The 18150-nt window shown below is 29.3% G+C and overlaps 1 protein-coding gene across 3 annotated transcripts in view; it reads right to left on the bottom strand.

The window, feature by feature from the left end:
* Positions 1-18150, bottom strand: part of LOC130898664 (transcription factor GATA-4-like) — a 69824-nt gene that overhangs the window by 9993 nt on the left and 41681 nt on the right. For all 3 annotated transcript variants that reach the window (XM_057808108.1, XM_057808109.1, XM_057808110.1), the window contains exons 4-5: positions 6398-6504; positions 1366-1614 (exon numbers count right to left, since the gene is read on the bottom strand). In XM_057808108.1, coding sequence (XP_057664091.1) covers positions 1366-1614; positions 6398-6504 — 356 coding nt within the window. The remainder of the gene's footprint in view (positions 1-1365; positions 1615-6397; positions 6505-18150) is intronic.

Raw genomic sequence — 18150 nt, 5'->3', positions numbered from 1 at the left:
GTGTGGAAAGCTAATATTGGAAACGAAAAGTGTCTAGAAAACTAAAAGTCGATGTAAAGAGTCTAGAAAGTGAAAATTAAAAACGAAAAGGCTAGAAAGCGATAATTGAAAATATAAAATCTAGAAAAACAAAAATTAGAAACAGAAAGAGTCTAGAAAGGCAAAATGTAGAAAAAAAGTCTAGAAAGGCGAAAATTAGAAATAGAAACAATCTAGAAAGCTAGAATTGGAAATAAAGAGACTAGAAAGCTAGAACTCGAAATGGGGAGGTTCGAAAGCGATAATTAAGAATATAAAGTCTAAAAAAACAAGAATAAAAAAAAGAAAAAGTCTATAAGCATCAAAAAAAAAGGAAAAAGTGTATAAAGGCGAAATTTAGAAATAGAAAAAGTCTAGAAAGCGATAATTGGGACTAAAATTTCTAGAAATGACAAAATTAGAAAGAAAAAATCTAGAAAAACGAGATTTAGAAAAAGAAAAGTTCAGAAACACTAAAACTGAAAATCAGAAGTATCTAAAAGACTAGAAGTATGTGTAAAGAGTCTAGAAAGCAAAAATTAGAAATGGAAAGAATCTAGAGAGTGGGGACTAAGTATAAAAAGCGCTTAGAAAGAAAAAAGGTCTAGAAAAACAAAAATCAGAAACAGATAGAGTCTAGAAAGGCGAAAATTAGAAAAAGAAAAAGTCCAGAAAGCTGAAATTAGAAACGAAAAGTGTCTAGAAAGCGAAAATTAGAAACGAAAAGTGTCTAGAAAGCGAAAATTAGAAATAGAAACAATCTAGAAAGCGACAATTAGAAATAGAAACAATCTAGAAAGCTAGAATTAAAAACGAAGAGACTAGAAAGCTAGAATTGGAAATGGAGAGTCTAGAAAGTGACAATAAAAAAAAACAAAAAAGCTAGAAAATCAGTTATTAAAAATGAAAGAATCTAGAAAACCAGAATTGGCTATTGAACAGACTAGAAAGTCGAAAATTAGAGAACTAAAAATCTAGCACGACTTTTCGAATGAAATATATACATCATCAATACCATTTCCGAGAATTTTATACAAAAAGAATCCGGAATAGTTAATTTTTTTTCGAAAAAAAAAACGTCAAATCATAAAAAAACATTTTTTCCCTATTTCTTATCGAAATATTTAAACGACGTTTCGTTACTATTTAAAGTAACCATCATCGATTCATATTTTTACGACGTTTCGTACAAAAAATCATCTTCGTATTACAACAAATAGTTCGGTAACTTTTGAATTTTTAAATTATGAATTGATTAAGTTTCGAATGTTATATTTACATCATCAATGTTATTTTTGAGAAAAAACTCGAAAAAATTGTAAAAAATCCAAGTTTCCGGAAACTTACTTGCAGATAACGATGCCGCAGCCGAGATCGGTCGAGTTCTTTGATTGGTCGAATTGAGATTGTATTGGTCGGTGGCGTAAGCCGGCCAATCGCCATAGATGGCGTTGGGTAAGTAGGTATTGCTGCGATGGTGGCTGTGATTGTTGGTAAAGGTCGTTGGTAGTCTACTGAAACCTGGTAACGAAGTCGAAGAAGATGTTACTTTTGGGTAGTCTTCTGGTAGAGACAACGTTCCGGTTGTGTTGACTCCTGTTGTGAGGAAAAAGAAGAAGAAAATCATCGAGAAATTTGATATTTTTCGAAATTTTTATAATATTAGTCGTTTTGTATGTTTCTTTTATTCACCTTTGAAAATTTTGTTATAAAAGTGTTGAATTACACAAATTTATAATTTTTTTGTATATTTTTCCAGTTTTGGGGGGTATTTATTACTGATTTATACATTTTTGACGTTTCTGCATTTTTCCTACTATTTTTTCATTTTTCATTGGAAAATTCACAATATAAAAATCAGAATAGACGAATTTGCAATGTTTAGTAGTTTTTTTTTCGAATTTTGGGGGGTATTTATTACAGATTTATTCATTTTTGACGTTTCATTTTAACTTCTTTTATTATATTCTCTATTTTTTTATTTTTCTTTGGAAAATTCACAATATAAAAATCAGAATAGACGAATTTGCAATTTTTAGTAGCTTTATTCGAATTTTGGGGGGTACTTTTATCGAATTTTAACGTTCCCAAGTAAATGAAATTATTTTTCGCTATGTTTTATTCATATTCAAATTTTTCGTCAGAAAATTTAGAATAAAATGATAAAATTCCATTAATTTGAAATTTTTAATACATTCTATCACATTTTAGGGGGTGGGTGTTTTTATATTTACCGAATTTTTCACGTATCTAAGTAAATGAAATTATTTTTTGTTATATTTTATTTATGTTTAGACTTTTCTTTAGAAAATTTGCAGTTTTTCAAATTTAGGGGGGTATTTATTACTGATCTATCCATTTTTGACGATTTAGCATTTCTTCTATGATATTCTATGGAAATTTATAATAAAAGTTACACAAATTTGAAATATTTTACAGTTTTTTTCGAGGTTTGGGGAGTATTTTCTACCAATTTATCCGTTTTTGACATTTTAACATTTTATTATATTCTGAATTTTCTTTTTGAAAAATCCACAATATAAAAATCTAAATACACGAGTTTTTCAAATTTTGGGGGGTATTTACAATTAATTTATCCAATTTTAATGATCCTAAGTGAAAAAAAGTATTTTTTGCCTTATATTTTATATATTTTTGTATTTTTCTTCAGTTTTGTAACAAGTAAGTGATTGAATTACACTAATTTGCACTGTTGGATTGTTTTTAATAAAATTTGGGGGGTATTTCTTGAGTAATTTATTATTTTTTAGTAAATAGAAGTATTTGTCTCACTATATTCAATCTATAACTGTCTTCTACTTTCGAAAATGCAATAAAATAATTTACAATTTTTATTAGTTTCTGGGGGGGGGGTATTTATGACTAAACTATCAAAATTTGCCGATTCAGTATATTTTGGATTATATTTTTTGAATTTTCCATCATTTTTTAGAAAAATTGCAATATGAAGATTTAATTACACAATTTTTTTTTATATTTTGGGGGAAATTTTTGACTAGATTATCCAATTTAAATATTCATAAGCAGATAAAAGTTTTTCTCTGATTATATTTCATTTCTTCTTGTATATTTCTTTAAAAAATTCATAATAAAATGATTAAATTTCATATATTTACAATATTCAATAAATTTTTTCATGTTTTGGGGGGTAGTTCTAGTTATTTTTCTCAATTTCAACTTTCAAATAATATTATATTTCATCTATTTTGTAATTGTAATTTTTTATAGTTTTTTTCAAATTTTGGGGGGTAATTTTTCCAATTTTAACATTTTTAACTAAATGAGAGTATTTTTTTATTTTATTCCATCTATTATTCAGTTTACTTCAAAAAATTCACGAAGTTGCAGGTTTTACTAATTTTTTTCCAAAATTTTGGGGGTCAATTTCCATTTTCAACGTTTTTAAATGAATTTAAATATTTCTCTCGTCAATTTTAATCTATTTTTGTATATCATATCAGAAAATTCATAATAAAATGATTAAATTCCACTAATTTGCGATTTTTGAATTTTTTTTATTGGAAGGGGGGGTATTTTCGCCTGATTTATTGTCTTTAAAAAAACCTGTCAGTATTTTATTTCATTAACTTCTCTATTTTCAACCAACGACCCCCTAAAAAATATATTTTTTTTCATCTTTCCATTAGTACTATTCCTCACAATATAATATAGGGTGATTCAAAATATTATTACGTAATAAAACCCATACAATCGGGAAGAATTCCTCCCTATCACAATATAACTAAAAATAAATGGAATCTTGTCAAAAAAAATTCACTTTCGTCGATTCGTCATACTGTTTATCGGGATCAATTCAAAATTTGGGATAACCCATTGAACTTTATGCAATTTATGCATATTAGATAACCTTTTTTTTCGTCTCAATACCATTTTTTTGAAAAATAAATTCAATCCACAATTAAAAGTTCTGTTAAATAGTCACGACGAACATAATCATAGTTCTAACTCACCCTGTATACTGAAGTTATCAAAAAAAATGATTTATTTCATTAAATAACCAAAATAAAAACGATAACAGATCGTTTTTGGCAGTTTTTTTCCGAATTCTACGAGATGTAGTAAAAAAACTATTGAAACACCCTGTATATATTAGTTATCTGATACTGATGAGTCACAATTTCGATGTAATCGAACAACAAACGTCATTGATTAGATTTTTACATTTATTCAATCGATGTAAAACATGATAATTGACTATATCATGATATCCAATTTATTTTTCGTTAAAATGTATGGAAATCCTTTAAAAAAACGTCTAGGATATTATAAGGAGGGATGGAAGGAAGAAAGGACTTAATTTAAATGGGAATGAAACAAAATTAACGGCATGGAAAAGAAAAATGATGAAATTCGTCTAAGGACGAAAATTGGATGTACTGGAATAGTAATTAGTCCTGCAGGACTACTACAGGATAGAATTTCATTATCAGTTGAGAGAGGAAATCAAGAAAAAGATCGGAACTACTAATACAGGGTGATACAGAATGAAAAAAAAGTGGATTGATTAAATTTTTTAATAAATGATTTATTTCTGGTTATTATTCAAATCAAACACAAAAAAAGGATTTCCAGGACGAAAAACGAAAAAATTAAGGACTTGGAAAATAGGGAATCAAGAGAAAGATCGGATCTACTAGTACAGGGTGATACAGAATGAAAAAAAAGTGGATTGATTAAATTTTTTGATAAATGATTTATTTCTGGTTATTATTCAAATCAAACACAAAAAAAAGATTTCCAGGAGGAAAAACGAAAAAATTAAGGACTTGGAAAATAGGGAATCAAGAGAAAGATCGGATCTACTAGTACAGGGTGATACAGAATGAAAAAAAAGTGGATTGATTAAATTTTTTGATAAATGATTTATTTCTGGTTATTATTCAAATAAAACACAAAAAAAGGATTTCCAGGACGAGAAAATTAAGCATTTGAGACGAAAAGGAATGAAGAATAAACAGCAGACCAACAAAATATTGATAAAAAATTTAAAAAAAAATTAAAAAATTCATTTTTGAGGACATATTTTCGTGTATCTAAAAGTATAATTCACACAAAAAAATATTACAAGATTACAATATACAGGGTGTGTTTTTACTACGTCTATTTGATCCTATATAAAAAATACATTGATTTATATAAATAAAATAAACGCGTTCTTTGAAATGTAACACCTTGTATAAATATTTTCCATATATATTTTCGTATTATAATCGTGCTCTTTCCAATATGTAATTTTATCCAATTATACAGGGTGGTTAACAAGATATTACTATTTTTATATACTAATGGTTATATTAACACCCTGTATATGATTTACTGGTTATTCAATTCTTCTTAGAAATTTAATGATTTTTGATTAATTATTGAATCAATTATCATCGAATATCTGTATACGGGGTGAGGTGAAAAGTTAATTTAAAATTTTCGTCAATTTTTGATTTATTTTTAAATTATTTTTTGGTATGTTCCCCGATTTTTTTGAATCATTTTCATACTTAAATTCATCAGTTTTTGCTATTTAAATGGCAATTTCTTGGATAAATTATAAAATAGCAGCGAATTTTTGATATTTTTGAATATTAATTTACTTTTTACCTCACCCTGTATATACATGTTTGTGAATTATGATACAATTAATTCAAAAAATATACTATAAATACTGGAGAAAATGAATGAGGATTCATTCACTTTTTATCTATATACAGAGTGTATACAATTTTTCGTGTCGTTTGTTTTTTTCAAAATTATTTTCCTTTTTTTGACATCGACTTTTTCTAGAAAAATTACCATTTTTTTTTCCTTTTATTCGTTCAGTTTTCGAGATTTCTTCGTATAAAAAATTTTATTTCAATAAAAAAATTTTTTTTTCAAAATTTTCCGATTTCAAAATTCAAGGTGATCGACTAACGATAATTAAATCGATAATGAAATTACTTACTGTTTATAACAAAAATCCAATAGATGAAGAGGAAAACCATGTCATTCCATTAAATTCCATAAAAAAGTCTCATATATACGAGGGTGATTGAAATAATCATAAAAATTAAATAACGACGAATTTTCGGGACACGCTGTATATATATATTTTTCCAAATTTTTTCCAAAGAAGCTTGATCTTAATGTAAATCAAATTAATTTTTTTTGTTATTTTCATACAGTTAATTACGTAAAAAAAAGTTTTATAATTTTTTTTTAAATTAATTCAAAATAAAAATATAAAAAAATCGGAAAAAAACAATTTTTTTATAAAATTTGATAAAAAACTAAAATAAACCTCATAAAAATCATTTATAATATTCATAATTATATATACGGAGTCGAAAAAAAATGTACTTACCATTATTGGCCCATAATTGTGATGATTGGGGGGTAAGTTCCGGGGAACTGTTATAATATGGCATGGTACTTGTGGTATAAGCACCCGTTCCTCTCGAATACAAGGGGCTGGAATGAAATTTGATGATAAATTTTACGAAATTTCGACTTTTGAAGAATAATGTAAATTTAATTGAAATTTAGGACGTTCTGTATATAAAACACACCTAACATTCATCCGAATAGAGTATTAATAGACGATTTAACAATTTTGAGAAAAATTGACGGAAATCCAAAAAAATGATCATAGAAATAAAAATTAAGTTTGAATCAAATTTCTGTTAGTGTTAACTCACTATTTGGGACCTTCTGTACATAAAACACACCTGATATTTCTCCAAATTAATCGTTAATAGACAATTCAACAATTTTGAAAATAAAAATTTACGTAAATCCAAAAAAAAGATCATAAAACTTAAGAGTTAAGTTTGAATCAAGTTTCTATCAAGTTCTAACTCATTTTTTGGAACAATCTGTATATTAAACACTACTAAGATTCATCCAAATTAAGTATCAATAGAAAATTTAACAATTTTGGAAATAAAAATTTACGTAAATCGAAAAAAAGGGTATTAGAAATCGAAATAAAATTGGAATAAAATTTCGGTTGGTTTAACTAATTATTTGGGACATACTGTATACAAAACGCATAGGATATTTCTTCAAATCAATTATTGATAGACAATTCAACAATTTTGGAAATAAAAATTTACAAAAATCGAAAAAAAGTGTCATAGAAAACAAAATTAAGTTTAAATCAAATTTCTCTTAGTTTCCAGTCGACTATTTGGGACATCCTGTATATAAAACACTCCTGATACTCATCCAAATTGAGTATAATAGACAATCTAACAATTTCGGAGATGAAAATTTATGTAAATCGAAGAAAGTTATTATAGAAATCAAACTTAAGTTTGAATCAAATTTCTGTTAATTATTTGGGACATACTGTATATAAAAGAGCAGAAATCGATCATTCAGATAATTTTTAATGAGGAACCTGGAAAAATTTTTATGTTTTCTAGAATATTCAAGCAGATATTTGCTTTATACTGTTTAATACGTAAAAAAAATAAAATTAAAAAGAATATAGAGATTTAAGAAAATCAAAACCAAAAATTACCTTCGAATTAATTTTCAAAAAAAAAACAATTACATTCACTCGTTTCACCAAAATAAAAATCATCCACGTTCGTATCAAACGATAACGATTGCGAACTCAAAACTCTAATAGAACCAAAAAAAAAAACAAAAAAAGAAGAAATAAAATTAAAAAAAGTTAACTAACTTGTGCTGTTGCAAAAAATTCAAATCCATAGACAACGAGCTTGTTCGAGCTAAAACCCACACGCGCACACACCCACAACCTTCACACTCTTGGTACCGAGTTTGAATGACTGACGACCAGCGGCCAGTACGACTTCGTCACCAGGTACTACTCGGTTATGGGGAAGGGATTCTATTTCGAAAATTGTAATTTTTTTCAAAATGTCATTCCATTTGAGAAGGTAACTTTGAAAAAATTGTCAAAATTGTCAAAATATTGGATTAATTTTGAAAATGAAGTACGGTATAGGTTCGAAAATATACAGGGTGTTATATTATACTAAATTATGGGGAGGGCGAATTTTTATAACGAAAATTTCGAATTTTTTATTAGTTTGATCAATTCGAGGTCCTAACTTTTGAAAATTGTCAAAATTCCCACGAAAATTGGATTTTTTGAAAAAAATAACGTTCAATGTAGTTTATAAAACATACAGGGTGTTATATTATACTAAATTATGGGAAAGGGAATTTTTTATAACGAAAATTTCGAATTTTTTATAAGCTTGATCAATTTGAGGTCCTAACTTTTGAAAATTGTCAAAATTCCCACGAAAATTGGATTTTTTGAAAAAAATAACGTTCAATGTAGTTTATAAAACATACAGGGTGTTATATTATACTAAATTATGGGAAAGGGAATTTTTTATAACGAAAATTTCGAATTTTTTATAAGCTTGATCAATTTGAGGTCCTAACTTTTGAAAATTGTCAAATTTTCCACGAAAATTGGATTTTTTGGAAAAGATAACGTTCAATGTAGTTTATAAAACATACAGGGTGTTATATTATACTAAATTATGGGAAAGGGAATTTTTTATAACGAAAATTTCGAATTTTTTATAAGCTTGATCAATTTGAGGTCCTAACTTTTGAAAATTGTCAAATTTTCCACGAAAATTGGATTTTTTGGAAAAGATAACGTTCAATGTAGTTTATAAAACATACAGGGTGTTATATTATTCCGAATTATGGGAAAGGGAATTTTTTATAACGAAAATTTCGAATTTTTTATAAGCTTGATCAAATCGAAGTCCTAACTTTTGAAAATTGTCGAAATTCCCACGAAAATTGGTTTTTTTCAAAAAAATAACGTTCAATGTAGTTTATCAAACATACAGGGTGTTATATTATACTGAATTATGGGGAAGGGAATTTTTTATAACGAAAATTTCGAACTTTTCATAAGCTTGATCAAATCAAGGTTCTAACTTTTGAAAATTGTCAAAATTCCCACGAAAATTGGATTTTTTGAAAAAAATAACGTTCAATGTAGTTTATGAAACATACAGGGTGTTATATTATACTGAATTATGGGGAAGGGAAACTTTTACAACGATAATTTCGAATTTTTCATAAGCTTGATCAAATCAAGGTTCTAACTTTTGAAAATTGTCATAATTCCCACGAAAATTGTCAATTGTCTAACATTTATAAAAAAATTGTTTGAATAGTAGTCATAAAACACTATATTTTGTTAAAAAATCACTAATATAACAACACCCTGTACAGTACTACAAAGTTTTCAAAAAAAAATTATGCGCGCTCTTTCCTGACGAATGTCATCGTCCATTCAATCTGAAACATTGAACTGGAAAAGTTCGTTTTATTTTGTAATACATCGTGGGTTAGGTGCCGAGGTTTTCCGAACGATATGTCATTACACCCTATTATAGTATATTCTTATTGAATACAAATCGTTCCGAAGAACCATCCAGTCCGGAAAATCACGAAAAAACTCATTTCCTCGGCACCTAACCCACCTTGGATAACCTTAAAAACCGAACATCTCCAGTTAAATGCTTTAGATTGCTGGAACTAAAACATTCGTCATGGAAAGAGCGCGTATAATTTTTTTTTGGAACGTTTAAAACACGTATACACTAGCCGACAAAGTATAAGGTGTTTTTTAGATGAAATCGAGTGTTTTATGACTAGTATTGAAACATTTATAATATTTGTTTATGAATTTTCGTTTTCTTTCGAATGTTAAGGTTGGTTAGGTTTATTTTTTATTTACTTTTTGTGTTACAAATATTATAAGCAAATTTTTTTATTTAAATACACTGACCTAAGCAACGTAAAATACGTAAATAAGCAACCGTGACGTATGTTATATAATTAAATAAATAAAATGTATACGGAATGTCCCGGAAAAGTGAATATTACTTTCTAAGATTATTATTAGATGGCGTCTTTGTGATATTGTATGTCAAAATTTCACTAAAACCGATTATATCGTCGGGAAAATATGAAAAAAATAAATTTAATCGTCAATTGAAGAAACCAAGGAAAAGTTACGTAAATATTATACTTGAAGTACAATAAGATGTCGTAAACTTTTGGAAATAGTTCAAAGAAATAGTCAAAAACTATTTTTTTGGCCACTAAGGTCGTTTTTGTATACCAAAAGTGTCAAAAAGGTTTGGAAACATTGTCATAAGTCCAAAGAGATATCCAGAACTATTTTCTTGACCATTAAGGTCGTAACCATGTCCTTTTTGAATACCAAACGTTTGGAAACAGTGTCCAATGTCCCAAGAGTCATCAAACACTATTTTCTTGACCATTAAGGTCGTTTTTGGATACCAAATGTTTGGAAACAGTGTCCAAAGTCCCAAGAGTCATCAAACACTATTTTCTTGACCATTAAGGTCGTTTTTGGATACCAAATGTTTGGAAACAGTGTCATAAGTCCCAAGAGTCATCAAACACTATTTTCTTGACCATTAAGGTCGTTTTTGGATACCAAAGTTGTCAAAAAGGTTTGGAAACATTGTCATAAGTCCAAAGAGATATCCAGAACTATTTTCTTGACCGTTAAGGTCGTAACCATGTCCTTTTTGGATACCAAACGTTTGGAAACAGTGTCCAAAGTCCCAATCACTATTTTCTTGATCATTAAGGTCGTTTTTGGATAAGAAAGGTGTCAAAAAGGTTTGGAAATAGTGTACCAAGTCCGAACAGTTAATCAAACACTGTTTTCTTGACCATTAAGGTCGTTTTTGGATACCAAAGGTGTCAAAAAGGTTTAGAAATAGTGTCATAAGTCCAAAGAGACAGCCAGAAAAGAGTAAAAACCTTTGGAAACAGTGTCCAAAGTCCAAAGAGTCATGAAAGACTATTTTCTTGATCACTAAGATCGTTTTTGGATACACCAAAGGTGTCAAAAAGTTTTGGAAACAGTGTACCAAGTCCGAACAGTTAATCAAAAACTATTTTCTTGACCATTAATATCGTTTTTGAATACCAAAGGTGTCAAAAAAGTTTGGAAACAGCGTCATAAGTCCAAAGAGATATCCAGAACTATTTTCTTGGCCATTAAGATCGTTGTCATGTCTTTTTTGGATACCAAAGGTGTCAAAAAGGATTAGAAACAATGTCATAAGTCCAAAGAGACATTTAAAATGTTAAAAGTCTAATGAACAAGAACAAATACCAAAAGTAAACGTAGTTGGACATACAAATATAGACTTTTCTCTATACCAAACGAATAATATTAAAAACTAGTTAGAGGAAACCATTAAATAGATAAGAATTAACGAAAAGATTCGGTTTTATCTCTATCTTCATTTAAAATTGAAGTGAAGCACCTCCTTTCGATAATTTAGACGTTATCCACCTTTTAAGTGAAATGCTTAGTTAATTATTTCTCAATTTAGGACATTATTTTTACAATAATACCATAGATAATGAAACAAATAATTATTTATCATAAAATTCAGTCAATAGACTACAATATGTACGATAAATGACACTGAACGGCCAGTAATTAGTCCAGACCTTGAACCCTTTGAATATCCACCAGATTATATCGGTAAGACACAAAAAAAAACCGAATAAGGCTATTAAAGAAGAAACAGGACTAGTAATATGGGCTTATGGTGGCTATACAAGTAGTTTCACCCTATATTATTCACTATCTAGATGATTAGAAGCATTTTCCGTGAAACCTGAGCATTTTTGACAACAAAACTCGTACCGATTGATTATCTATTGAAAGAAGTAGTTGAGGACGGTTTTAATCGTCGAATAGAGCCGAGCTTAGAGCCGAGCCTAGAGCCGAGCATGGAGTCAAACATCGCTACGAACATTTCCTTGATCTCTCTAGTGAAATTACACAAAACGATTTGTCAAATCTCGTAAAACTGAGCATTGTTTGAATCGAGACTCGTTCCGATTGGTAAACTAGAGAATGAAGTAGTTTAGGACGAACCTAATGGTCGAACTGAGCCGAGCCTAGAGCCGAACATCCCAAGGAACGAAATATGGTTTTTTGAGGTTAGAATCGACGCGGAAACAGATTTAGAGATGGAAAAAAGAAAAAATCGTAGTAAAATATCAATTTATGAATATTACAAGTATTTTTTTTTCAAAATAACGATCAAACTAATTCGTAAATAATGTCGAACTAATTTAAACTGTTGGAAGGAGAAAATTAACATCATTAAATTTTAATGAAACGTGTTAAATCATTTTTTTTTTTTTTCGAAGCTAATGTAAAATTAATAATGGAGATTCTAAATGGGCTTCTAATATTTAAACGCGCCGTCTTAAATGGTACGAATTTTCGAAAAAAAGTAATAAATTTCAATTATGTATGTAGAGTTGAGCAGTTTATACGAAAGTACATGTTCCTTTTCATAAACAATTTATTTTTAAAGACTGCTACACATTGTTTCGTTTCCTTGTTTGACATTATTTCACGTAAAATACCTAATTAGGGTTAAGTAATATGGAATCGAGTCATTCTTTAACGGAAATTGTAATAAACAATCATCCTGTATCAGGTAGATCACCTATTTGACGATTTCGATCGATATAAGCTCGTATTTATTGGAAAATGATGTTTTTTCGTGTCGTTATGACAGTAAAGTGCCAATGGAAACTTTCCAATACAACAAAAACCAAAAAAACCAAGCCCCTGGAGTATGTACTCTTCTTTTTGACTGATATTATAAAAAAAACCAGTAAAATTCTTCAAAGAAACCGAGCATTTTATTAAAAACGTACCAAGAGAATTAAAGTCGAAAAAAATACGAAATTAGAGGAAAATATTCATTATTTACCAAAGAAACCAAACCCTACGAGTATGTACTCTTCTTTTTGACAGGTTTTATGGAAAAAACGAGTAAAATTCTTCAAAGAAACCGAGCATTTTATTAAAAACGTACAAAGAGAATTAAAGTCGAAAAAATACGAATTTAGAGGAAAATATTCATTATTTACCAAAGAAACCAAACCCTACGAGTATGTACTCTTCTTTTTGATAGGTATTATGGAAAAAACGAGTAAAATTCTTCAAAGAAACCGAGCATTTTATTAAAAACGTACCAAGAGAGCTAAAGTCGAAAAAAATACGAATTTAAAGGAAAATATTCATTATTTACCAAAGAAACCAAACCCTACGAGTATGTACTCTTCTTTTTGACAGGTTTTATGGAAAAAACGAGTAAAATTCTTCAAAGAAACCGAGCATTTTATTAATAACGTACCAAGAGAGCTAAAGTCGAAAAAAATACGAATTTAGAGGAAAATATTCATTATTTACCAAAGAAACCAAGCACCACGAGTATGTACTCTTCTTTTTGACTAATTATATCAAAAAAATGATCGAAATTTACAGTATAATGATCTTCACGTCAAAACGGAACGATATATACAAAGTGACCTAAATAAAACATCTCGGGACACGTTTCGACGTCACACACCTGTCACAAATCTGTCATTCATCAATCCCCCACTATCTCAACCAATTATTTTCCATATAAAAATACGTTCGAGTCATAAATGACGAGTATCACTTATAAAATGACTTCGAGATCTTCCGAATCCTTTTCGACACATCCCTGTATATTTATTAAACGCTTATAAGGATATTTTATTATACCTAGATCAGAATTTGCTAACACGACAATATTTTCGAATGATAAACGATCATTAGTAATTATCTTTGGTGTCGATTTTGTTTTTGTTAGTATCACGTTTCGTACAAGGCATTGTATCGAGAAAAAAATTATTCTAAAACAATTTTTATTTATGGAACATCGTTGTTTGTTTGTTGTTTGTTTATTTATTTTTTTTTTGTGCGAACGATGCTACTCATGATTCAGACTTACAAATCATCGATTATTGATATCGGGATATAATTTCTGGTAAATGCTACTTGTCATTTATGTTGGAGTGGAGGAATGATTCATTTGTTAACGTGCTGACGGATGGAATCGAAAATATAGAAAGAAAAATTTGGAAGCGAACGTGAGGAAAGGAAAAGGAACAATGAAGAAATCGTGTAGAATAGGAGACGATAAAAACGATGAAAAAACTGTTACTCCCTGTATAATATTGGAATAGATATGAAAGAAGACGTGGAAGACGCCAAAAGACATAGAAAAATGTGATAAAGAAGAAGAAATTTTGATAAAAATGGGCAGATATTGGTAGGAATAGACAGAACGAATAAAAATCAACATAACTACAGAAAAAACGTTACCCCCTGTATAATATTGGAATAGATATAAAAGAAGACGTGGAAGATGTCAAAAGACATGGAAAAATGTGATAAAGAAGAAGAAATTCTGATAAAAATGGGCAGAAATTGATAGGAATACACAGAACGAATAAAAATCAACATAACTACAGAAAAAACGTTACCCCCTGTATAATATTGGAATAGATATGAAAGAAGACGTGGAAGATGTCAAAAGACATGGAAAAATGTGATAAAGAAGAAGAAATTCTGATAAAAATGGGCAGATATTGATAGGAATAGACAGAACGAATAAAAATCAACATAACTACAGAAAAAACGTTACCCCCTGTATAATATTGGAATAGATATAAAAGAAGACGTGGAAGATGTCAAAAGACATGGAAAAATGTGATAAAGAAGAAGAAATTCTGATAAAAATGGGCAGAAATTGATAGGAATACACAGAACGAATAAAAATCAACATAACTACAGAAAAAACGTTACCCCCTGTATAATATTGGAATAGATATGAAAGAAGACGTGGAAGATGTCAAAAGACATGGAAAAATGTGATAAAGAAGAAGAAATTCTGATAAAAATGGGCAGATATTGGTAGGAATAGACAGAACGAATAAAAATCAACATAACTACAGAAAAAACGTTACCCCCTGTATAATATTGGAATAGATATAAAAGAAGACGTGGAAGACGCGAAAAGACGTAGAAAAATGTGATAAAGAAGAAGAAATTCTGATAAAAATGGGCAGATATTGGTAGGAATAGACAGAACGAATAAAAATCAACATAACTACAGAAAAAACGTTACCCCCTGTATAATATTGGAATAGATATAAAAGAAGACGTGGAAGACGCGAAAAGACGTAGAAAAATGTGATAAAGAAGAAGAAATTCTGATAAAAATGGGCAGATATTGGTAGGAATAGACAGAACGAATAAAAATCAACATAACTACAGAAAAAACGTTAACCCCTGTATAATATTGGAATAGATATAAAAGAAGACGTGGAAGACGCGAAAAGACGTAGAAAAATGTGATAAAGAAGAAGAAATTCTGATAAAAATGGGCAGATATTGATAGGAATAGACAGAACGAATAAAAATCAACATAACTACAGAAAAAACGTTAACCCCTGTATAATATTGGAATAGATATAAAAGAAGACGTGGAAGACGCGAAAAGACGTAGAAAAATGTGATAAAGAAGAAGAAATTCTGATAAAAATGGGCAGATATTGATAGGAATAGACAGAACGAATAAAAATCAACATAACTACAGAAAAAACGTTAACCCCTGTATAATATTGGAATAGATATAAAAGAAGACGTGGAAGACGCGAAAAGACGTAGAAAAATGTGATAAAGAAGAAGAAATTCTGATAAAAATGGGCAGATATTGGTAGGAATAGACAGAACGAATAAAAATCAACATAACTACAGAAAAAACGTTACCCCCTGTATAATATTGGAATAGATATAAAAGAAGACGTGGAAGACGCGAAAAGACGTAGAAAAATGTGATAAAGAAGAAGAAATTCTGATAAAAATGGGCAGATATTGATAGGAATAGACAGAACGAATAAAAATCAACATAACTACAGAAAAAACGTTACCCCCTGTATAATATTGGAATAGATATAAAAGAAGACGTGGAAGACGCGAAAAGACGTAGAAAAATGTGATAAAGAAGAAGAAATTCTGATAAAAATGGGCAGATATTGGTAGGAATAGACAGAACGAATAAAAATCAACATAACTACAGAAAAAACGTTACCCCCTGTATAATATTGGAATAGATATAAAAGAAGACGTGGAAGACGCGAAAAGACGTAGAAAAATGTGATAAAGAAGAAGAAATTCTGATAAAAATGGGCAGATATTGGTAGGAATAGACAGAACGAATAAAAATCAACATAACTACAGAAAAAACGTTACCCCCTGTATAATATTGGAATAGATATAAAAGAAGACGTGGAAGACGCGAAAAGACGTAGAAAAATGTGATAAAGAAGAAGAAATTCTGATAAAAATGGGCAGATATTGGTAGGAATAGACAGAACGAATAAAAATCAACATAACTACAGAAAAAACGTTACCCCCTGTATAATATTGGAATAGATATAAAAGAAGACGTGGAAGACGCGAAAAGACGTAGAAAAATGTGATAAAGAAGAAGAAATTCTGATAAAAATGGGCAGATATTGGTAGGAATAGACAGAACGAATAAAAATCAACATAACTACAGAAAAAACGTTAACCCCTGTATAATATTGGAATAGATATAAAAGAAGACGTGGAAGACGCGAAAAGACGTAGAAAAATGTGATAAAGAAGAAGAAATTCTGATAAAAATGGGCAGATATTGATAGGAATAGACAGAACGAATAAAAATCAACATAACTACAGAAAAAACGTTAACCCCTGTATAATATTGGAATAGATATAAAAGAAGACGTGGAAGACGCGAAAAGACGTAGAAAAATGTGATAAAGAAGAAGAAATTCTGATAAAAATGGGCAGATATTGATAGGAATAGACAGAACGAATAAAAATCAACATAACTACAGAAAAAACGTTAACCCCTGTATAATATTGGAATAGATATAAAAGAAGACGTGGAAGACGCGAAAAGACGTAGAAAAATGTGATAAAGAAGAAGAAATTCTGATAAAAATGGGCAGATATTGGTAGGAATAGACAGAACGAATAAAAATCAACATAACTACAGAAAAAACGTTACCCCCTGTATAATATTGGAATAGATATAAAAGAAGACGTGGAAGACGCGAAAAGACGTAGAAAAATGTGATAAAGAAGAAGAAATTCTGATAAAAATGGGCAGATATTGGTAGGAATAGACAGAACGAATAAAAATCAACATAACTACAGAAAAAACGTTACCCCCTGTATAATATTGGAATAGATATAAAAGAAGACGTGGAAGACGCCAAAAGACGTAGAAAAATGTGATAAAGAAGAAGAAATTCTGATAAAAATGGGCAGATATTGGTAGGAATAGAGAGAAAGGGAAAAAACGATATAAGTACGAAAAAACCGTCACCCCTCGTATAATCTACCACCCAGATATTTTTCCACAAATACTTAGGATTATACAAAGGGCCTAATACTAAAAATAGTTTAAAAAAAGGACAAGTAGAACAAAAAAAAGCAAATTCAAAAAAGAAATAATGAAATTTGATAGAAGAAATTATAAAAACGAAACCGACGAAAATAACGAAACCAAATAAACCCAAGGGCAACTGAAAGGTCATAAAAGGGACAAAAATGTCATAAAAGTGACTAATAGAGCCGAAATCAGCTCAATGAGATGCTTAAACATCTCAAACATGATTTAGAGTTTCTTAACGAACGACAGCGTAATTTTTTGAAAAAAAAGGGGGGTAACCATCGTGAATATTATAAATAAAACCAAAACCAATCACATATTGGGAAAGTTCCGTAAAAAAAAACGCCAAATCTCGATTTTTTCACTTTCGTTAATACATTTTTGATAATTTAATAAACGAAGCTCTTGATAACAAATATCCGGCGACGAAGACAAAGTACAAGTTGCGAATAGAAAAATCCAAAGAATCTCGATCGATTTTGTTGAAAATTATACGGGAAGCATTAAAATATTTGTCGTTTCCTCATTACCGAAATCGATTTTTTTATTTTCCTCCGTTAAATATCCTCGAAAACGTGTTTATCTGTCACAGTCTTGACAGGAAACGAATACAACAAAAGTTTTTATCTGTTTCTGACCGGATACATTTGTAAGAATATTGAAATACGATGTTAGTCGCGTGCCCGGTCACGAGACTCCCCCGGACATACCGATCGAACGAGTTTAAGTACAACTTCTTGTACCCGGTAATGTTTTTTTTTCTTCTCTCTCT

This window comes from Diorhabda carinulata, chromosome 10 (assembly GCF_026250575.1).
Source record: "Diorhabda carinulata isolate Delta chromosome 10, icDioCari1.1, whole genome shotgun sequence".
NCBI lineage: Eukaryota > Metazoa > Arthropoda > Insecta > Coleoptera > Chrysomelidae > Diorhabda > Diorhabda carinulata.
The sequence above is the reverse complement of the archived record's forward strand: the minus strand, read 5'-3'. Positions and strand labels throughout refer to the sequence as shown.